The sequence below is a fragment of the Ctenocephalides felis genome, unplaced genomic scaffold (assembly GCF_003426905.1).
Source record: "Ctenocephalides felis isolate EL2017-DRISC unplaced genomic scaffold, ASM342690v1 CF-g0.4_SCAFFOLD_01492, whole genome shotgun sequence".
NCBI classification, from domain to species: domain Eukaryota; kingdom Metazoa; phylum Arthropoda; class Insecta; order Siphonaptera; family Pulicidae; genus Ctenocephalides; species Ctenocephalides felis.
In genome coordinates this window covers 12,575,735-12,600,960 of record NW_020537646.1, presented here as the reverse complement: position 1 = coordinate 12,600,960, position 25,226 = coordinate 12,575,735, and the positions used below count along the sequence as shown (strand labels likewise).

The 25,226-nt window shown below is 30.4% G+C and overlaps 1 protein-coding gene across 1 annotated transcript in view; it reads left to right on the top strand.

The window, feature by feature from the left end:
* Positions 1–1,285: 1,285 nt before the first annotated feature.
* The window catches only part of LOC113370849 (rab-3-interacting molecule unc-10-like), a 54,622-nt gene continuing 30,681 nt past the window's right edge, over positions 1,286–25,226 (top strand). Inside the window, exons 1-3 of the mRNA XM_026611531.1 lie at positions 1,286–1,413; positions 4,808–5,012; positions 20,355–20,997. Coding sequence (XP_026467316.1) covers positions 1,304–1,413; positions 4,808–5,012; positions 20,355–20,997 — 958 coding nt within the window. The 5' untranslated portion in view covers positions 1,286–1,303. The remainder of the gene's footprint in view (positions 1,414–4,807; positions 5,013–20,354; positions 20,998–25,226) is intronic.

The window sequence follows — 25,226 nt, the reverse complement described above, 5'->3', positions numbered from 1 at the left end:
GGTACTACTTAAGTTCATTCTATTTAGTTTGAATTAACGGTTTCCGAACGTAATTCTCTACTGCGAGGGTAGCACGGCCGTATCCTGGGGTCATCATCCGACGCGCTCAGGAACTAAGGGGTAGTTTGTTAGGAAGAGCGCCACCTTTCCCACAATGACGCCTCGCTAATCAATACGGCTCTCCCCGACGATGCGTGACGTCAGCCCGAATAACAGTCGCTATTGGTCGCGATTTCAACGCATAGTATTATTTATTAAGTCCGCATGAATGACTAATATGGAGAGAGAATAAAAACTATCTCCGTTCGAAACGTACACCAGAACACAAGGGACGCACGGCAATCATATGCGATGGTCTCTAACAGCCGCGGTTATTTATTTCGGCGAACGATAATGTTTCGCGAACGCGCGGGGTGCTCCGCGAGCAATCGATGCCCGAAAGTGTCCGATAACAGTGCGGTGACGTCAAATGTGTCAGTGTTCCACGGAAAATAATATGACAAATAATCGCGTGTGAGCCACTTTTTGAATGATTTTACAGTTTTTTTGCCCTTTGCCGAATCGGAAGTGAATTTGTTCCGAAAACGAATGGTCGCTAAACATACGTGACGAGGGTGCATGACTAACAAATGTCAAAGTGGGCACCGAATGTGATCGGTTGGGCTGAGATATGATACGAGTTTCATTATGATTTGACTTCATTCGATGACCAAATTAGAAACAAGAACAATGGTTTATCAGTCATATTTGCGCTAACTCTTTAAAAACTACCTTAATAGTGATTCAAAATGGATATGAGGGCAGTACTTGTAAACAGGTAACGCAACGAACGTCAAAGATGAACATGTGATACGATGGATACTTCAAAATAATATGTATGGAATTATGCAAAGTGACTGTTGCGATGTTTCGTTGGACTAATAGTCGAAGTGTATATCCTAGTTTCGTTAAAAAGAAAGTGTTTCGTTTTCGATTCAGGCCGAAGGGCTTGATAAGTACCACTTAAATACTGTTCTCATTATCCACATGGCCAATATGTCTGGGGTTACGACTGATAAATATTGGATTTTATATCAGTTTTATAAATTTCTCGACGCGAAGGCGTCTGAAAGGTTAACATAACCTTCCACCTTAAGGGAATACTCCCAAATGAACATTAGAAGAGGAAACTTTCCAATGACATGATTTAACAGTGATATTATTTTAACGAAAGTAATGAATTCAAACATAATTTTGTGATCGGTGCCAAGTGCTTTGTTTTAATCGTGTATCAAGTAAGGAAAATTGTGTTTATAAATACAAAATGGCCGACTTGCCGGATTTATCCCATCTGACTGCAGAAGAAAGAGCTATCATTGAAAATGTCATGATGCGACAAAAGGAGGAAGAAGAAAGGGAGAAAGAAATTATGAGGTCAATCTGAATAAATAATAGCATTGGAAATTTTATCGTTTTCTTATATGTCGCCAGGGCTATATATACACATACAAATATATATAAATATCCCACTTAGAAATTATCTTATTACTTCTTTAGTTTATAAACTTACATTTACCTTTGTAAGATATAAAACTGATATATATGCAGTGAACTTTTTGAAACTTTTGAAAAAATCAGATTTTTTTGAAAATTTTGAAATTGTTTGAAAATTGGGATATTTTTCAAATCGATCACGCTTCTTAGTTGTTTTTTAGACGAAATCTAACTGTTAAACCTTATAAATCTTATTTATGGGTTTCCTATAAAAATGTAAAAAATAGTAGTTATTATTAAAATCTCTATAATATATCTGATTTGATGTAGGTTTGATGTGCAATTGTCTAATAAGCATTTTTACTTCCAAATGGCGTTTTTTTAAAATAAAACTCCGAAATCGTTGAACCTCCTATAAAAATTTAGTTGGCTATTTATTCCGTTTATTCGAATAAAATGTTTTAGAATCATTCCAATCGGACGTTCAGTTTTCTCAAAAACGGAATTGCCATATTTTGCACTTTTTACCCCTTATCTTCGAAACGGTTGCACCCTCCATTGAAAAAAAACGAATCAGCACATCTGCCTATCTATAAAAATAGAGTATTTTTTGAAATCATTCAAATCGGTTAATCCGTGTTCTCGAAATCGTTGACAAAAATTGTTTCCGCACAAACACGTGCATACATTCCTTTTTTTAATAAAGAATGACTAAAAATATTCAGGAGATCTTGAAACGTAACGATATACAAAAGATTTTATTCTCGATTTTATTTGTGATTACTATAACTTATCCTATGTGAAGTTTAAAATTTGTTGCTAGCTTGGTTATTACAACATATAAGTCTATTATTTTTACATGGTGTTTAATATTATATATTCTTGAACTTCAAAAATGCTAACAGTAAATAAGTACAAACATTTAAGTTAGTAATTTGAAAATTTGCAACTAAAAGTTCAGTTTAGTCAATTATCAGTTTACTAAATTATACTGAATATTATATCTTGATTTTAAGAATTGGTAAGCTCTTAATGATTTGAATAGGTTATCATATAATATTTATATAATAATAACATTTATCCAACTTAAATAATCGTAGAAAAACTATGTTGTTCAGTCTGTTAAAAATCTATCGAAAAATGTTTGTGTTCTATGTAAATATCATAATTTTTTGTTTTTTTTTCTGCTTTCGGAAGATCAAAAAAAAAAAAATATTTATAAACTGAACTCTATAAAAAATTGGTACTAGAAAAAACTTGTTACAACGTTGGAGTCTTTTATTTTCTTAAGGTGTTAATATTCTATACTCCAAAATTGAAAAAATGCTAGAAGTAAATAATTCCAAGCATTTAAGTTAAAAAATCGAAAATTTGTAACCAAAATTAATTGGCTGATATGAATTTTGGTAAAACACGGTGTAATTATGTATGCAAGATGTTCTAATTACGTATCGATTAAATTAAAAAATTATTACTCATACGCAGTATTCACAGTACTTTACTTTCTGTACAATTATGAATTTAATTTTCACAAAATATTGGAATTAAGTTAAAATTTTTCAATACGTGCGAAAATGACAGACAAACGCTTCAACCATTCATAATTGAACATTTTGAAAGATTCTTGTTCCGTTATTTTTTTGTTTAATAATTTGCTTTAAAATTGATATTCAATGACTAAATTGATTTTTAGTGACCATCAGATATTACTAATGCCTTTTGCGCTTTATACAATAGTAAAAGTTATTCCATGCCCGATATATACATATATTATGCACATACTGTACTTATTTTTTAAATAAGCTTACAAGACAAAAATAGCAAATTGAATTGGAAAGATCCATGCGCTTTTCTACGCTCTATTTGCTTTTGCATTAACTTGCGCAATAATCTTCAAAAGATTTCCTATTATGGTAAAGGATAAGAATTAACTGAATTTTTTGAATTCTTTACTAATTTTTTGAATTAGGTAACTGAAATTTTAATCTTTGTATTGCAATTCATCAGCATATTCTAATTATTTATATCATTGTGTACTATTATTCATGGAATTACTATTCCATGCTTATAAAAACAATTATTTATTCATATTAATTTCATGCCATGACAATAATCTATATATATTCATTCAAAAATAAGAACACTTATAAAAAAAACTTCTAATATGCAAATACTGTTTCTTCATTATATTTTTTAAAATTAGATGTCCAAAACGTTTCAATTGAAGAGAAAATATACAAATTCGACTTTTAGTTAAATCCATATTGCTAATCTAAGGTTTTAAATAAAATATACATGTGTATTTTATATATATATATATTCATGTATGTATATGCTGATATTATAATTTTTTTGATAGTAACTAAAACGCCTATTTTATAATTTAAAAGGTCAATCTGAAATATGTATAATTATGAAAAATATGAACTGAAGAATTTAAAAAATGCTATTGTCTAATCCCCAAAGAATAAGAGGGTTATTAGTCAGCATCTATTTGTAGGGAAAAATAGATTCAAAGAAATATGTTTTGCTTATAATATTCAAAAAGGTCACGCATTTATGTATTTATATAGATATACAAATAGACAAATGTAATTTTTATTACTAAATTTAATAATGTATGTAATACAGTAAGATTATCACCCGTAAAAGTGTTTCTTAATGTATGGTGTTTCTCTTATAATTGCCTTTTAGCATTAGATGAATAGCAAATTGAAATTATTCAAAATACTTTGTAGTCCAAAACATGCTACAACAATTTTATATACCTTTTCTTTTTAAGATCATAAATTTTGGTGTTTATTATATACAATCTCATAATATTATATGAAGTGGTTAATTCGCGGATAAGATAGAAATGTTATGTTAAGGGTATATATTAGTATTGGTAGGTAGTCACAAATTACAGATTTATCAAAAAGCTATGTATTTGCTGTACGATCAAGCGTTTTTCACATAAAACTTCACGTATGTGCTATCAAAGAGACACCAGAAAGTTGCACTTATGATAAAATTGTTACTCGACAACTGTGCGTTTTGGAGGTTAGGTTTTACGTGTAAAATGCCTGATTGCACAACAAATACATAGACTTTTGACAGTTTGTGACTACCAACCCTTACAGTTATACAACCGTAACATAATATTATCATAGCATTTCTATTTTATCTGAAAATTGGCCCCTGAAAATTGGTCTTTATAAGTTTTTGATTTTTTTCTTAAGATGATTACTTTATTACTTTAATATATATATATATATATATATATATTATAAATATAAATACTTTTTTATAGTTGATGTCTTTCAACTAATTCCTATTTCTATTCATTCTGCAGGAGAAAGCAAGACGAAGTGGCCGTTTTGGAGGATACGATTAGGCAGCGTTCGGAACAGCAGAAGAAGGCCGGCATCGAATTGGACGCCACGTGTCACATCTGCCTCAAGACCAAGTTTGCCGACGGTGTGGGACACGTGTGTCATTACTGTAACATTCGCTGCTGCGCCCGCTGCGGCGGCAAGGTGACGCTGCGATCTTCCAAGGTAATTACAATAAATATTGATATATAAGAAACATCTCAGTATATCTCCTATGAAGTTCTGTTGTAAGATATGTCATAAGAAGCTGTTCTAAAATCAATGACTTACTTGTGTTTCAATATATAAAGACAGTCCATATTTAAAATTTCTTCAAACAAAAATGGAGTTAAGGCGTTTTTTGATGAATTTATGTTTTTTCGACGTTTCAAGTAATTTCTAATTCTTTGAGATCAAACTTGGAAAAATAATGTGTGTGTAGGTATACAAGATAGAGCCAATTTTCAGATGAGATAGAGATTTTATGGTAAACGTTAAGGCCCTGTAGTTTTACACTTTGTCGGCGTTCTCTCAAAAACGACTTAGCGATTTCAAAAATTTAAAGCCATTCGAAAAAAGGCTTCAGATAGAAATTCAGTGCAAACTTTCCATCTACATTGTTACAAAATATCCTGAACCGATTTTTCAGTTAAAAACCGTTTGAAAGGGTTTAGTTAGTAACTGTGCAAATTCTTCTTTAGCATTTTTAATGGTCTGCAAGAACATCCTGAAATATTATAGTCCTACAAAAACCACTACAACCACTACAAAAAGTGTTTGAAATATAAAAATTCATTATAGGAACATAGATTCGCGAATTTAAGAATTGAAAGATATCAATTTATTCATTTTCAGTGAAAGCGAAAACTTTATTAGATCTCAATTTTTACCTTGAAGCCAAATGTAACTTACACCTAGTTTACTGTCAAAATACCACTTGCACCTAGTTTTTTATCAAAAAGCAGGGTCTAATAACAAAAAGTAAATAAAAGAAACAAACTTGATTACAATTGATAGAAATTGCATAGAAATAAGAAATAGAACTAAGGTGACCTTGTTTAGGTTGTTAAATAAGTTTATAATATTTTTTGAAAAATAAAGATCCACAGGTTACTTCGTTAATTTTTTTTAGATATGAATAATTGATATCGGTTCCAATATAAATAGAAACAAAAATATATTTGCATATATTTTCTAAATTATAATTAACATAATACTGTAAGCTAAAGTAACTATATAAAATTAAAAAAATACTTTACGGTTACGTTTTTGGTAAATTTTTATCCCAAAAATAAAATAACTGTATATAAATGAACACGATGAAACATATTGAGATTATAATTAGTTTGTTTTTTTACTCTATAAAAATCGATGTAGCTTCGCATCGTCTCTTAATTTCAGATCAAATTTTTCTGTAAACGATATTAATATTTTATTTGTGTATACGATTTATTTTGGTAAACACTTCAGTTGTTTAGTTTAAAAATTATTGAAAACAATTACTTTTGCGCTTATAGTAATCGTCAAATAATCTAAGATGAACATTTTTGCATAACTTCACGTTTTTACGTCTTCTGAACATTTTTAAACAACAGATTTGAATGATCCTAAAAACATGTATTTCCGATTTGTGGGTAGACGTGCTAATTAGTTTTTGCAAAGGTAGGGCTACTTGTTTCGGAGATACGGGGCAAAAAGTGCAAATGATGCAAATCAGTTCTTGAGAGAACGGATCTTTTAAATTGAATTATTCAAAAAACATTTCACTTGTATTAATGCAATTAACAATTGATTAAATTTTTGGAAAGGCAGACCAGTGGCTTCGGAGATAAAAAAAAAAAAATTAGAAAAATACCTCTTGGCGATCAGAAATGGTCATTAGACATATGCACTTCAAATTACAAGATATTTTAAATAAGTTTCAATAATAAGTACAAATTTGTTTACATTTCTGTGAGTTCCATAACGAGATTTATAGCTTTTAACCGTAAGATTTCGATGAGAAAAAAATTAAAATCTTTCACAAAATTTTAAAGTTTTTAAAAATTTTAAATTACGGTACGAGATGTTATCGCAATTTGCCTAAAGGAACTATGGCATACACCACTAGTTTAATTTTTTATTCCTAAAATTTTATATCTGTGTGTTATACATGCTTTGTTCTACAATCATTGTTCCACCTACTACATTGTTTTCCCTCATCCGTGAAAAATCGTACCGTAGCAGATGCATAAAGCACAACTTGTCATGTTAACACAGTTAGCGTAGCGTTTGTGAAAACCCCAATAATTCGGTAATAAAATACCACAGCCTGTTACTTAGCAGTTAGTTCAGCTTTGGAACGACGTTCGTGTATAATTGCATCCACACACGCTATTTTATTTAAAGGCTGGAAAAGCTCCCAGGAAAACATTCGAATGGTAAAAGATAGAAAACCTCATCTACCATTTCTTGTTAGTTATTTAATATTTTTTTTACAAGTTTACAAGTTTAGAATTAACAAGTTATCTTATCATTAAAGAGGAAATGTATAATTTTCATTGGTCTTCTAATAGATCCAATTTATATAGATTTTTGTTAGCAAAATATATTTTTTGATACTCATTAGTGATAGTGAAAAACTTCTTAATGTTGTATACTATCATACATTCGTAATTTATACTCTAATTAATTTAATGAGAAGTATTTTATAAAGTAATTCTCATTTATCTATTCAATCTTTAATAATAGTTTTTATATAGTAAATTTTACCACTATGGTGGTAATGGAGGTACGAAGGAATAAAGCTTTTTCCTTCCTGAGCTTTTGAAAGCTTCCAATATTATCTTCAAATCAGCTTATAATTTAGGCTATTTTGATGAATATGATACATATTTATACATATATACATCTATTGCCGAATAAGAACAATTAAAATTGGATAACATTCCAATTCACATCCAAACTGTTTTTATACGAAATGGAACAACACGTTAACAAACTCAATCATTTTTTTACACCGTAAAACAATTAAACGCATGAATATATGGCCCGTTTTATTTACGTGCTACGTGCACATATACTTATTTGAGTTGAGATAAAAAATCGGGCAAACATTGTATGAATTGTTTAATTTTTTTTGATATCTATACGTTTCGGCTAACATTTTAGACTTCATTCAGTGAAAAAGTACTATAATAATGAAAACTACTGTAAATAATCTGTAATAATTCAAGAAAATGAAATAACAATACAAGAATCTGAAGCATGATTTTTTATATATCTTTTTTTCTTTTTAATTTTTTACTGTATTTTTTACCCTTGCAGTTAAAAAATAGATAAAGTATTAAGTTCGATGTCCTACCACAAACCCCTATTTCGTAATAGTCATTTTATTTATCGAATTATTTTTTATCCCGCTTTCAAGCAATGAACATTTTTCACTGAATTTCGATTAGAATTTTTTTAAACCTATGGAAGAGCATAAATTTTACTTCAAAACTAAAGTATTTTTATCAAGGGTTGTTTACCCCTAACACTTTTTTCAATGATTCTCCTAATGTGCAACTTTATTTTAATTAAATTAAAATCAGTTTCATTGCAATCAGTTGCATTTGAAAACTATAGTAAATTATCTGTAATAATTCAATAAAATGAAATAACTAATCTGAAACATGATTTTTGTTTGTTTTTAGTTTTGTACTGTATTTTTACCATGAACATTTATTGCCGTGGGTGAACCTTATATAATTTGTGTTAGCTGTGTATGTATGTTATATACCATACATACTTCCACATTTACAATCAGTTTTTTATTTCCCGTAGGGTAAAATATAGTAATCGCAAAATATTTTTTTTATATATATTTGCGTTTCAAAGGTTTCTGAACATTTTGGCTTACTTTGGAAAAAATGGATGTATGTGTGTATGTGTACTGATACAAATTTTCGTCGACGATTTGACTAATTTGAATAATTCAAAAACCATTCGATTCCTAATGATAAGAAAACGTGCTGATTAGTTTTTGGCAAAGGCAGGTTCAGCCATTTTGGAGTCAGGGGAAAAAGTTCAAGTGGTATAATTCAAAAAACATTTCATTTGTATTGACGAAATGAAGAACTGATTAAATTTTTGGAAAGGCAGGTCTAGCGGTTTCGAAGATCCAATAAAAAAAGTAAAAGAAATGCCTTTTGGCAGTCAAAAATAATTATTGGACATATGCACATCAAATAGAAATAGAGAAATCAGATGTTTCTTAGAGATTTTGATAATAAGTACAAATTTTGTTTACATTTTTATAGATTCCGTACCAATGTTTATTCGCTAGACAACGATGCCGTTCTTACGCGCTTCATTATTTCGACTCTAAAACAGCTATATCAAAATATAAAAAAATTCAAATCTTTCAAAAAAGTCAAATTTTTAAAAATCTAATATTTTCAAAATTTTTAAATAATTTTAAAGCTCTTTAAAAATTTTAGTTTTCGATACGGAACGTTCCTGTAATTTGTCTTAAGGCACGATGCCACGAACCACTAGTTTACTATAATTTTTCTAGAAAATAGATACTCGTGTCGTATATATATGTATATTATATGTTTGATAGATGAATAAATACACAATGAAAATAGTCGTCTCTATGAAAATATCGGGGCACATAATACCTCTCGAATATTACAAAACCTCGTATCTTTCACATTCACGTAGCGTTTTAATTTTTATGCCTGAGGTTTTGCGGCATATTCGTTCGTCGAACACGTCGAACAGAGTAGTGGCGTAGACTCATTACGAAGCCATTAGCGTCCCGGCTTACAATCGCGCCGTATCGATCTATCACAGATATAGACACCGCGAGAACTATGACAAAAACGTACACAAAACTCGAGTTTTCTCTTCCAAAAAAACATTATCACGTGCGCCTCTCGCATACTAAATTCACATTCACATCGATATCGTGAAAAATATTTTATTTATGATCGACATGTTTTTATATTGTTACGTTACGACAATACATGGACTCAATGATGAAGCTGTTTTGTTATACTGCAAACTTGCAAAAATAGAATTGGCAATTTATTTTTAATATTTAAAATTGGATTGATTTTATCGATTGGATTAATGAAACTGTGTTAGTTATGTTGCGTTATAATTGCAGAGTTCTACTTTAAATTTATGATGGGATAATAGGGGAGAGTGGGTACGGTTGTGCCAGGGTAGGGGTCGTCATAACAGCTAAACTATACTGATTCTGAGATAGGGTTCAATGGAATAAAGATGAAGTATGTTTGTTGGAACAAGTTTACATTATTGCTTTCAGTCACTGCCTTGCATTGAGGCGTTACATGGGTTTCCTCGGGCAAAAACGGCATTTTTTCAATATTTTTGCATAAAAAAAATGAAATGTTTTAATGATTTTTTTATTTAAAATATACATATTTAATAAACATTTTGTAAAATTTTCAAAAAAAAAATCAAAATGACGGTCATTACGACCCATTTCCGGCAGTCCCTCGGAAAAAATGTGCCTCCGCGTTGTCAGCAGAACTTCTTTCAGGATCATCCGAGATAAAAATAAAAAATATGTATTTTAGTAAAGACATTAAACTAGGTATTGGACGAAGAAAAAAAATGAAAATTGAATTTTTGGCAGACGTTTCTATTAAAAAATGCAAATTTCGATGAAAATTTCTCGACATTTTTTTTAAATAGTTGTAATTAGAAAAAGAAAAAATTCTTTGTTCAAGACCTTGTAAACGATATCTTGAAGACTTGTGCAAAATTTCATCAATATCTGTCGTGTAGTTCGCGAGAAATCTTGACAACTGTCTTTGAAAAAATAGTTTTGAGAAAAATGCGTTTAAAATGGATCAACTTGAAAATTTAGGGCAATATTCTAGAGATGTTATAGAAATTAATAAGACAAAAAAAATTTCGATTTTTTTAAACCGTGAAATCCATGTAACCCCTTAACATGATCTGTGGAAGGACAGCATTGGTTTTAAAGAGTCAAAAGTAAGTTTTCATGTTCGAATTCTTTTAATCATACCTGTTAATTGCATACAGAGAGGTCACTTTGTTTGTTATTTTGCTGTAAGTTAAACATTAGTAGTTAATTACCAGCAATTAGTTCTTGCGAAAAAAATTTAGCTCACAATTAATCATAACGATTATTTATTTTCGAAAGTGTGCGTTGGGTACGGTTGTGACATATTTTGTGGGATGGAATGTATTTCTTGTTCTTTTCGGGTGAAGATTAATCAGATAGAGAAAAATCTAACTCAACGAATGAGAAAAGGAAAGGAAAATTCTATGCAAGAACAAAAATTACAAAGATCTAGTTAACTTTGTTGGATAAATTATGTTTTGTTATATATATATAACAATATATAACAATAATATTATATATATATTAATATAAATATATAACAATATATTGTTATACTATATTTCGTTTAAATTATTGTCTTGTTGTGTTACATATTTCTCACTAAATAGAAAATAATTAATTAAAAGTCGTTATGTGTTTATAGCTATTGTTTTTTAACCTATGTTTATGCCTGTCACAACCATCTTAGGGCTATGAACAGTTGTGATAGTCACATACATGTGGAACTAATTGTGATTTTTTTGCACATTTTTTATTGTTTTGTAAGAAATTTGGAAAAAATGGAAATTTGGAAATATTACCTTGTATTTGTTATTCCGTTTATATATTGTTATTTCGTTATAAGTGGTTAAATAAGATTCTTCGCAGATTCGTCTTTCGTATAATTTGTTTCTCAAAATGTATTACAGTCGGGTTAAATCTACAATTATATATTGTGTTTTAAAATGTATTCAGAATACTAATAAATTAAATTATAGCAAATTTTTTTGAATATTTTTGATAAATTCCCAAACGCTCTTTTATCTTTATCAAATAATTATCAAACACTTATTAGCCATATCTTTGTATTAATTTTGATAGGATTTTTTTGGATGGCACAGTTTTTATATGAAATTATGATAAACTATTTAAACCTAAAAAAAATGATTTTTTGTTAGGGTAGATATTTATTTAAATTTCTTATAGTGTATATGAGAGCAGTACCATTGGAGCGTTAGAGCTCCTCTCCCAAGTAATTCCAGTTCGTGTAAATGGTGAAGTTAAAAATGCTTCTAAATCTTATAGTCAAACCGGATCTGGGTTAGCTAACCGCCTCTCTAATAAATTAAACCGTGCAACTAACAGATTCGTAACCGCGCTACGTTCGCAATGAAAGAGATTTTTCCGTATGATATCCGGGATTTTAGCTTTGCTACGGAAAAATTGTTTGCTGGCTTGTTGAAAACATAGTTTGATATTAAAAACATATAGTTTTTGTAAAAGAAAAACTTTATCTTGTCTTGATTACTATTTTTCTAGACTTGTGTAGTGTATGCAGCGCATAGTGATTGTAAAAATGTTCGTCGGCTTGTTGAATACATATACAGTTTGATATGGTTTTAAGGGGCACAACTAGTGTAACCGCCTAAAAAAAGGTGATTTTTGGGAATTCATATTAAAAAAAACTACTTTATTAATCATTTCAAAATTTTAGGAATATATTTATACATGTTTTAAAAATACATAGTAAAATTTTTGAAGAAAAAAATTAAATATTTTTTAAGTTATCGTCGATCTACAACGGCGCGACAAAAAAGGCCCTTCACTGCTGCAGTGATTCCGGCCTTCTACGTGGATGAAATTAAAAAAAAAAATTCTCGTTAAACTAGATAATATTGTCTGTAAAATGAACTACGATAAAGAAAAAAAAATCAAAAATTGACAAAATGACGGCGGTTTTTTAAAAAAGTCGAATTTTACCCAAAATTTTGGTCGTTTTTGGACTGCCAAAATTCGATTTTTGATCCGATCAAAAAATCGATAGTTCATTTTACGGAGAACTATATATAGAACATGTGAAAAAATTTGATAGTGATCGGATCATTTGTTTTTGAGTAATCGCTGCAGCAAATTCGAAAAATGCTGTTTCGAGAAAAACGCGTTTAAAGATTAAATGATCTGTATGTACTACATATATACTATTTAAATGGCTGTGACTCAAAAACTATTTGAGATATCGATTTAAAATTTTGGTATGTTATTTTTAAAAGTATAACGTATCAAAATATGGAAAAATTGAAAATTCGATTTTTTGAAAATTTCACACTAGTTGTGCCTTTTAAGTTGTTTTCAAATGTCTGATATATGATTGTAAGTTTCTCGTTTCTAAAACATTTATCTCCTGAAAGCAATGTTGTAAGAATCTGGATGATAGCTCATTACACATATTTTGCCGTATACTTTAGAATAGTATCTTTGAAAATTCTATAATACAATTGTTATTGAGATTACTATACCCTACTATACTATACCCTACGGAGAGTTAATAATAGTGACGGACCTTTTTACCCGCGGACCTTCAAGCCCCGCTAGATCAAGACTAGCTTATTACTTTATTTAAATAATTACATCAACCAAAACAAAATAAGATTTCCACAGTCTCTACTTCTGATTTCGTTACCATCCTTTTGTGACCATTTTCTCCGCCTCGAGGAAAGTTTCATTCGTAACGGGCGTTTCGGCTGCAACTCAAGCTGGAAATGCATCTTTCCTTCTTTGGCTTGCGGCCAGGTTACCACACCCTTGGTTCTTGTACAAAGAAGTTATTGTTCGCGTCGTGATATTCTATTAACACGTACGTAAAGAGTTTCTTAACCTCGCGATTTTCGACTGCTTTGTCTGTGATTTATTATCATCATTTGGACTAAAATCTTAAGATCTTGCTATCTCGACAATGGAATTATTAATTACCGCGACGTAATTTGAGCGCAGTAAAAAAATCAAGTGCAGCGGAATTTGCAAGTCGAGAGCGAAGAACGTTTGAGTGAATTTGGGTTATTTGCGACATTTTTTGGAGGAGATGCCCACACTTTTGATTATTACATAGTATAGATTTTTGCACAATTTAAGCATTGATTGTAGTTACATATATGGAAATCTTTATTTTGTGAATAAACTGGAGTTTTTTTGTATAGCGATGGAAATGCCTGTATGCATCCCAGACTGGTATTTTGTCTGGGTATGTCGGACTCAATGCCACCCTGGTATAACCGCGACTAAAACCTCCGCTTTGTCCTTGTACCTGGTCCTCACGGAAACCGCCGTTAGGGGGGAGGATCTAGAATGTTATCATTCTTAGCTTCATTTTATACTCATCTTTTAAATGGGCGAAGCCTCATTCGCCATTTGTCTCTTCATAGAACGCAGATCAATTAGCACCTCTGGATATATCAAAGGTGCAAACTATAAAATGTCAAATAAGAATTACTCTGCCCCTAGTTCATACGATTAAGACATTATTCTAGATTAATAATAATAGAGACACACCCATTTCATGATCTTCTATATGATTACTTTTATTTAATTGACATTATCAAAATATTAGTTAAAAATTAAAAAAATATATAGTAAAAAAATTGTTTTCCTCTTTTACATCCTTCCAAAAATTGCATAAAATGTCTCTATGTCAAAATACCCCACCCTCAATAGGCAAATTTATGTCTGTGTCTTAACCACTTACTAACTAGAATGACATATATAATTAATAATATCTATAATTCTATATTGTTTCAACTTTCAATTGATATATTCTATAATTCTGTATTGTTTCAACTTTCATAATTATTCTTGCATGCCAATATTCGAATCAGGCATTATTGAATTAATTCTAATTATAATACTTTAATTATACGATGCGATGTTCTTTTATGTGACAGCGCGAAACACGTTAACTGTGTTATTAAGTCTATATTTGACATCAATGGCGTCTAAAACGGAAACTTGTTCTTGCAATTTTAATACTTTTCCGAGTTATTTCCAATACTACTCTAAGAAGATCAATACGTTGTCAGCTGCTATGGAACGATAATTTTAGCCACTTGATTTGGTAATATTCTGACGAAGTATTTTACCTTATATTGAAATGACAAACCATTATTTTAGTAAAGTTTATAAAATAATTTATTATATATATGTATACTAGCAAACCCGACGAACCCCGTTTCGCCACCAGATGGTTTCGTGAGAAAGATGAAGAAATTTTTTGTTCGTTTTATATTTGAAAAGGAAAAATTTGATTTTATTGCACAACAGTAATGAATTTATTTCGATTACAAAAATGAAGTATTTTTTAGTTGAACTTCTCTAAGTTAATGAAAGTGAATCCGCAAAATATCCGTTTCATGGAATGCTCTTTGGTAAACCATATTTTTGGTTTTTTGGTCTGACGTTCACACAAACAAAGCGGATGGATTTCCAACTCGTGAACAGGCAACGTATAACTGCCCAAGTGAAAAACAATGATTTTCTAAATAATCTATTTGAGATTTATCTCGCAAACACTAAGCGATTGCGACTTATTAGTGGTCATTGCGAACGCAAGGCGAACTGGAAATTGCAATCGTTTGAAGTCAAACGGAAGACCAGTCGGAATCATTGGTATGTCACCAAATCGCCAGCAATTTTTGATTAAATGGTGAAATTCAGTGCGTGTACCTCATTATTCTTTGCGGCAAGAATTGCTCGTTGACTTAACCAAGCATAATTCTGATAATTCTTACTAATGTCTTTATTAGAATTTTCAATTACAGTGCGTGAAGTTCCAGCAATTTGCATTAAGGCACGATGCCATGCACCACTAAATAAATTCTTAGCTATAAACCTTGCAGAGCCCGAGACCTTTCCAACGAATGCAAAATTGTCGAAATCGGTTCGTGCGTTCTGGAGTTATTTTGTCAGGAAGAAAAACCCGACTTATTTTTATATATATGTGGATAATAATATAGTTGCAAACAAATGTCAAAAGTTGTTTTACACGTTAAAATATCTTTGTCATAATTTAACGTCCAATACGTCGAATTAAAAATAATAAATGAATTTATATAATTATTTATTTGGTTGTTTCACTAAATGTGTGCTATCATTCAGCAGAAGTAATCTTATATATATATATATATATATATATATATATATATATATATATACATAGCTGGGCACCGTTAATCAAATAGTTAACTTCGTTAATCGTTAATCCGCTACAAAAAAAGTTAACTTCGTTAAACGTTAAAGCGTTACATTTCGGAAGAATTAACGCAAGTTAACGTTAATCGTTAATCCGTTAATATGTGTAAAATTACATTTTTATATCGTTGCGTTAGTGAACTTAAAAAACTTATTAGTTTAGGTTCTGGAAGTTAACAGGTTATGAATAAAACAAAATACTTGTATAATTTAAATGTGTAATTTAACCCCTCGCGCGTTTTATGGCCACTTCCGTGTGTGTAAGGAAAATGGCACAATTATCACATACCGTGATAACGCTATTGGTCAACTTTCCGTTTTTATGATTGCATATTGTTTTTACAAGAATTTTTTTCTAAATAAAGGGAAAGAGTTTTTTTAACTTCCCGTAGGGCAAGTTATAGTAATCGCAAAAAAATCGAAAATGAAAATTTTTGCATTTCTCGACGTTTAAAAGGTTTCTGAATATTTTGGCATACCTTAGAAAAAATGGATGTATGTGTGTGTGTGTATGTATGTGTATTCGGATACAAATTTTCGTCGACGATTTCGGGAACACGGATCAACCGATTTGAATAATTCAAAAAACATTCGATTTGTATTGATAAGAAGACGTGCTGATTAGTTTTTGGCAAAGGCAGGTCTAGCCGTTCCGAAGATATGGGGCAAAATTGAGCCAAAAACGGTAACTCAGTTTTTAAGAGAACGGAGGTCCGATTTTAATAATTCAAAAAACATTTTACTTGTATTGACAATTATGAAGAACTGATCAATTTTTCATGAAGGCAGGTCTAGCGGTTTCGGAGATCTAATGAAAAAAGTAAAAAAAATGCCATTTGGCGGTCAAAATGATGATTAGACATATCGATGCTTTTCTGACGCAACCTCGTATCTCAGAAACTACTACTTTTCAGGAGAGACAAAGAACGTTTTATACGAATTTTTGAACTGCTGTTGACAATTTTTTTTATAAATTTTAAAAATATTCAATCTTGTGACAATTATTTGAGACAAGTATGATATTACAAACAATTAATCATTATTTTTTCTTCAATTCTTTGAGATACGTGTTTGTCGCACGGAAAAAAATGTAACATACGTGGTTGCGTCATGCTGTTTTCAAATAAGAGTACATGAATAACTTTTTTCAATTGTTTTGTTTTGAGAATCGATCAACTTTTTAAATAATTTTTAATGAAATAAACATTATTAAACTTGTCGTATATGTTAGTTTATAATTACGACAATATAGTATCTGGCCATAGTTTAGGTATTTCAATATCTAGGATATTTAGCTCTTTCGTGGATTTATAATTTACTACTTTGTGATTATAATTTTTATTGTTACTTTTATTCTTTTTTGTTATTATTTCTTTATTTAATGATTTTTTATCTGCGGATGACACATTATCTAACTCTAAAAAATACAAAATTTAATTTCATTGATTGTCAGTAAGAATTGATAATTGTTTAATTTTTGTAGCTTACTGTGATATTTGTTCTCAACATAATAAAAATACAACTAGTGGTGCATGGCATCGTGCCTATAAGCGAAGAAGTGCCTGTAACTTTCGTTATTCGTATTTGAATGACAAAATATAAGAATAAACTGGACAACGACGTTTATATATGTTTACATAAAAAGTAAATAAAAGTAAAAAAAACATATCTCATATATATTTCTAAGAATTATATAAACTAATTTGCAAATTTAAATTTATTTATTTGAAGTATATAAGAGAGTTTTAGAATTTTAGCTAGCATTAAAATTAAAGTCCGAATCATTTTTCATATTTAAACATAGAAATAATTGTAAATTAAAAAAAATTGACAAAAAACTTTGCTTTCCTAAACTAATCGATTCTTTATACTGCAAAATGTTCATTGAATCATTCGAATCCGAAGCTTTGAAACGACTGGGCCTGTCTTTTCCAGAAACTAATCACCACGTCATCAATACAAATTGAATGTTTTTAAATAATTCAAATCGGATACTCTGTTTTCTTAATAGGAAACGATTGCTTTTTGAATGTTTCAAATCGGTTGATCCGTGCTCCCGAAAACGTGGACAGAAAATTGTATCCACACACACACATTTTTTAAGGTATGTCAAGATATTCAGAAACCTCTGAAACGTTAAATATGCAAAAGTTTCATTTTCAATTTTATGAAAATTACTATAACTTGCGGTAAGTAAATAATAAATATATTTATTAACTATCGTTTATTAAGTTTTAATAACAATTAACTTAATTGAATAATAATTTTTATTAGAAGGATTGAACTAAACAACATTGCTGACAGCGAAACTTGTTCTTATACGCCACCATGTATTTTGAGATACGAGGTTGCGCATGGCACATTTTTCTGAATTGAAATACGTGATTGTATTTTTCTCAATAAAAAACGTTTGGTTGATTTTTTTTACAAAACTTCACAGATCTATGCGTCTAAATTTAGTGATTGATTTTCCGATTAAAACTCAAAATCGTCAAAAATCGAGTTACGAGGTTGCGTCAGAAAAGCATCGATATGCACATCAAATTATCAGATATTTTATAGAGATTTTAACAATAAGTATAAATTTTATTTACATTCCTATGGGTTCCGTACCAATGTTTATCCTTTAGACAGCGACGCGGCGCTTACGCGCTTTATATTTTGTCTCTATGCAGTCCTAAAGCAGTAAAATTGCTTTGAAAAAAAGTTCAGATCTTCCAAAATATGTCAAAATAAAGAAAACATTTTTTTTTCAAAAAAAATTAATTTTTTGTCCAATAGTTTATAGTTTCTGCATTCCTCTCTACTGCTGTCATACGTTTCCAGCCACATTAACCGAAACTTTGGGTGAAATGCCGCGGCAAGTTGGCACTGTTCATCATTCAGGAGTAGTCCAAATCTTTTCTCTATGCCGTTTAATAAGGCATTGGCTAAAGCTGTGCCGTGCGGTAAATAGTAGGCATTGGATTAACGATTAACGGACTTCTCGCATTTTAACGGAAGTTAACGTGTCCGTTAACATTTTTAAAAGTTAACTTAAAAGTTAATCCGTTAATCAAAATGTTAACTTCGTTAATTAACGATTAACGGATTAACGAGTTAATGCCCAGCTATGTATATATATATATATATATATATATATATATATATAATAATAATATAATAATAAAATCAGAAAAATACAAAATTATTGCAACATAATTAAGCTTTCTTATGAAAAATAATTTTATAAAAGTAGCAATGAATTTGTTTATCTAATTTTTATATTTTGAAGATTTTTGTTGAATGACAAGCATCACAACTAATACAAATAAAATATTATATACATTTATTAATTATTTTTAATTAATTTTAGATTATGTATATATATAATATATAAAAAATATTCGTTTTAATCGTTATTATAACACATATTTCAATTATCACTAAAAGCAAACTTAATTTTCTGTTTTCATCTAACAACCTCTGCCCATTCATTATGTTCGAAATGAACGATCCCGACGATCTTGACGATCTCGACGATCTCTCGAATGATTCGCGAACGCACTCACTCAATTCGAAATCCGTCGCCGGGCTTTTTGATAATTGCTAAACGCAAACGCAAACGCCGTGACTATGACTATGACTATGACAGAAGCGCGCATTAATGAATGTACAAATCTTCTCCATGGCAATTGCACGGAGCCCGAGGACATTTCATTTGCACTAATGCAAGCGGATAATTAAATGTGGTTGCAAACGTCAAATCTGAGATCAATTATTGTCAGTGGTGAGGATTGTAATATACTTGATAGAGGACATTCCAATTAATTATTGTAGTTGGTACATCAATACACAAATTGTTTTGTAAACATTGTTATGTAAACAACAAAGTAAAGTTCCTAATTTATATCAATTTGTTATGCTTAATGTTGTTTTAACATTTTATTAGTAGTCAAGATTTGACTAGGCATTTTTGTAATCAATCCGTGACTCTTTGAGATAGGGGATGATAGTTTGTGCATGTAAATACCTGTATATTTAAGTTAGTACAAGTTTTGAGAGCTAGCAAAAAGATTGAAAGAGAAAGAAAAAAATTAAAGATCAATATATATCGCAAAATAAATAGTTTCATAAATAGTTGTTCTCATTTACTTTTCTATGGTGAACTCAAACCAAAATTTTATGATAGTACAAATTTATATTACCTGCCAAACTATACGCACTTGTTTACTTTTGTATACTTCGTTGTCTCTAACAGGATTGTTTACATGGTCAATCCAGATGAGGAAATTTTTTAATATCGTTTATGATCCTATTGAAAAACGTCTGTTACTACTTACCCCTGTCATAATAAGCCATTAGCTCTCATACTAATTATTGCAATTATTGTTGGTCATTAGTAATATGTTGTTTATTTTGTTTTACTTTTATAAATTGTTTATATTATTTTTTTTTCTTTTCAGGTGATATGGGTTTGCATACTATGTCGAAAGAAACAAGAGCTACTTTCGAAGACCGGACAATGGATAAACAAAGGCCCTGGTCAAGATGCTATCATGCGCCGTATCGAAGCAGACATGCAGCATCAAATCGGTTCTCCAGCTGCCGTTCCTGCTTTCCATCACCAACAAACCCTTGTTCAACCTGGCCACCAAGTACCGCATCAACAATTTCTGCAGCAACAATCCTGCGACAAACGGCCCAAACTAGAAAGAGCTCGAAGTGCTGCCGAACAAGAAATGTTAAATGCTCCATCTTCGCCTCTTCGAAGGCAGTATTCGCAGCAGGAGCAGCGTCTGATACCTCCAGACGATGTGGATGATCCTAGTTATTACAGAGGAGAACTGGAAGGACTGATGCGAACTCATCCTCATCTTGTGCATCCTAGACAGAGGTTTGGGTTAACACCACAAACGCAGCAGCAACCAGGAGTGCCAACTGGCGGCATATCGCTGCCGGAAACCCCGAAGAAACATAGACGCAGTAGACCTGAGACGCCTACCATGCAGGGACAACATCAACTGCAGCAACCGCAGATTTCTTTCAGCAGCTCGGAGGAAGACCTTAGATCGACCCCGGAGTGCGACGAGAGATTGCGGGAAAAAGGTAAGATTGTATTTGATTGTGATTGCAATAATTCCAAATTGGTTTTGCTCAAAAAATATATTCTGTCAATATAGCAAATAACATTTTAGCGTAAGTGGATTTATTTAGACGATACTAAATGAGCATAATTTCTATATTTGATATTTATTCATACTTTTTTTAAATTATTTTGCCATAGATTTATGCTTTAAAGAGAAATGGAAAAAATAGCCGTTGAGCAATAACATACAAATTGCAAACGCAACCAAAATAAATTCTAAAAATATATATCTGCCACATTTCATTATCATGAATGTTATATTATTCTAAATATTTATATGTGTAGCTTCATTTTCAGGAATCTTTGATTTATTTATATAGTTTTGTGTTATATAGAACGTATATAATATGTTGCATTGCATATTTCATTGTTTACAATCAAAATGCGAAAAACAAATAATCCTAGCAATTTTTTTAGATTATTTGTGAACCGCGTCGTTTTTTATGAAAGTAGAAGATTATTCTAAAATACGTTTGGAAGTCGGATGTAAATTCGACATTTTTGGTATTGGAATATATTTTACTATTTGTGTTTTATTTTCTGATTGTGGCCTGAGAGAGTGTTCAAGTCTATTTAACTTTGTCGTGATATTCCTATAAAAATGTTTTATAGAAGCTATATAGCGAAAAGAGCCAACAAACTATAAAATATTCCGCACCGCACTATAGACAATTTAAGACTGCGATATTCGTGTCGTGTTCCAGTCATCGCTCATTTCGTTTTCAGTTTATGCCAGTGACGGCCGATAAAAAAACGATTATTGATAGAACATATTTCAGCTTCTTGTAACTTAAAGTTCAGCATAGGAAATATTTTGCTATAGTTTTTACATGCGTTTACGGGCAGTTGCACATTCATCACTACGTTAGTTATAAAATAAATTGTTTAAAATAAAAACTAATTATACTGGTTAATGTTTTTTGTTTATATAATATTTTTCTTTAATCAATCTACACATTCACTGCTAATTTAGTGTTTCTAACACTTCCCCTTGTGCTAATCTTTTCTTTTTGTTTAATGTTAAAACCATACCTAGGCATAAAATACTAGCTGAAAATTAAACAAAATGTTTCAAAATAGGATACATATGATTATTTTTGTTTGAAATAATTACGGTACGAAATTTAAATTTGAGTATTTTATCTTACTAAAAACCCTGCTCTATAGTGCCTGGCTATTAACAAAAGCCTCACGCAACATATGCGTGCGTAACAGTGAATATGTTAAATCAGTTTTTTTTATAAAGCAAATACTTCTGCGTATCCAAATCTTAGATGTTTGACCTGGGTATTTATATAAATTATATATTTATGTAGCTTTGCAATCTGGAAAATAGTGTTTATAGAAGCCTCGGATAAAATGGAAATATTATGGTTACGGGTCTAAATTCGTATTAGTTGGTAGTCACGATCTATCAAAAAACTACGTATTTGTTTTATACATGAACCGATTTTGACAGTTTGGGAGTATCAACTCGTACGAATATAGACCTTAACACAATAACTCTTCTATTTAAACCAAGAATTGGTTTTATAAATAGGTAATATTTAATGGAACACTGATTTTCTAATAATGTTATAGGTTTTAACTTTGCAATAAGTTCAAGTTCTAGTACAAAAATATATATTTCATTTTATAAAATAGATTTTACATGTAAGTGAACTGGTAGGACAAGACAGTTTTTGACTACCAACTCATACGAATTTAGACTATGACACTTTTTAACATAGAATTAGCTTCATAAATAGGCGATATTTAACGAAACACTGATTTTATTATACTGTTATAGGTTTTAACTTTGTTTTAACAAGTTTTAGTACAAAAATTTATATATATTTTTTCATAAAATGGATTTTACATAGAAGTGGACTGGTACATAAGTTGTCTATTCTTGGGTATTATAAATTTTTTGATAATTATATGATGAAAAAAAGAAAAGTTTTGATATTTTATCAAAATATACACTTTTTAATATTGGTCATATCGTGTTTGACATACCAAACTATTTTTCTTGTAAATTGCTCAAGTGCCTGGATGTTAATATTATGGTGGTCTTTATATTTGAGGTAAAATTTTTAGTGAGCTTCTTTATATAGTCATATACTGTCGGGGACCATCAGACGTGTCAGTAGGTTTCTCGATTTGTTTAGTGCTAGTCTCAGTGCCTTGTTCTGTATAGTATGTAATGTCCGTAAAATCCTCTTTGCAATAATTAATAGTTTGCATTATATATATAAGAGTATAATTGTATAATTAATAATTAAGTATAATTGTATTTTATTACTGATAAGATTAAGCACAGTCGATATGCAATTTAGTTTTCCTCCTCCCTCCCCTGTAAACTTTACTAACAATGTTGCAGTTGTTAAAATTAGAAATAGATTATGCACCTCATCCCTCGTGAGGTGAACTATCGCTGTCAATGATACTTTTCGGGTGATACCCTCCGTGTTCTGGCGTGACGCCCTCTCTATCAATTTCCATCCCCGCGGAGAGAACTTACATCGTTCCTTTCCTTTTCTTACTCCACGTGCGTGCATACGGGGTGCCCCGTTTCTCGTTTCGTTCTGAACGAGAAACGCATCGGCTCTCTTGCTCACTTGATCTTTCAGTGGCGCGGAGAGATTATTTATAATAATATGAATATTGTAAAGAAAACTCCTTGATTTTGTAATAATAAACTAGTGGTGCATAGCATCGTGTCTTAAGGCAAATTGCTGAAAATTTCTGTACCAAAAATGAATTTTTTTTTAACTCTTCTTAAGAATTTGAATTTTTTTATGTTTTGAATTTCTTGCAAATTTTGGACTTTTCCATTATAATTGCCCTTAGTAGCTGTTTTAGAGAAAAAATATCAAAACGCGTAAGCGCCACGTCACACTATAACGAATAAACATTGGTACGAAATTCATAAAAATATACGTATTATTAAAATCTCTAAAAAAATATCTGATAATTTGATTTGCATATGTCTGATGATCATTTTTGACCACCAAATGACGTTTTTATATATTTTCTTTATTGAATTTCCGAAACCGCTGGATCTACCTTCCTAATATTCAATCAGTTCTTCATTTTATCAACACATATAAAATGTTTTTGCGCACTTTTTTGCCAAACTTTCTTTTTTAGATTAAGATTTTTCTTATCTTACTAACATTTTAACGTAAGATGGAATAAGTGGATTCGATTTCAATTTGTATCGAATTGGTTTTTGTTTGCTCTCGCTCTCTTATATTTCTGTAAATGGCCAGAAATTTTTATTTGGTTATGAGCAGTGTTGTTTAGTTTACGAGACCTTAATATAATTTTTAGGTATACGTTATTTTATTGTTTAGTATGATGTATTGTTGATTTTAAGTAAGATTGAGCAGTTCATTTTATAACCTTTACAAAAACTTACATGTGGGTGCGGTTAAAAGGACCAACTTAACCTTTAAAACGAAATAGTAAAATAAGCTGGAAAAAACAATTTTACAAGAGATAAATTATACAAATAGTTATTCGAACTCTCTGCCGATGAATGTGTCTGACGAAGTTTCAGATCAAGGTTATATATGATGTAATCTTTGTAAAAAATATTTCTATGAAATTTTTGTTTTGTGTTGGTTAAATTAATTCGTAAAATTGCCTTAAAATTAAAATTAAATTTAAAACACTGTATCCCTTTCTTCGAGGTCTGTTCCTTTTTACTCGGCTTATATGATAAAAAGGGACAGATGACAAATCTTAAAAAAAATAACTAAATACATATTTCTATTATTAGGAATTTTTTATTTTTTTATTTTTATTATATTTTAACACCAATCAGAATTAACTGAGAGTTTTCCTGAACATATTTCGATAGTTTTTTGTTTGGCACGTGTAAGTGTTGTGATGTACTTCTTTTAATTTAGACAGTATTATTACTGAAAGTCAAATTGAATCGCTGTGCCCATCCCTACCCTACTGACACTCTTTGTTTTGCATACAAAACCTTGTGACGGTTTGACAGCTTTCTTCACTAATTGAAATATGACAACAGGACAAAAAAATTTCCACTTTTCTTCTGAGTTTGATACACTATGCGTATTATGAACTTAAAATTTTACAACATATTGGTATGTTGGTAAAATTTAACCAATCCTTAAATTTGAATAAATTACAATCAGTAAAATCCTACAAACGAGTTGAAGCGCTTGAAAAATCC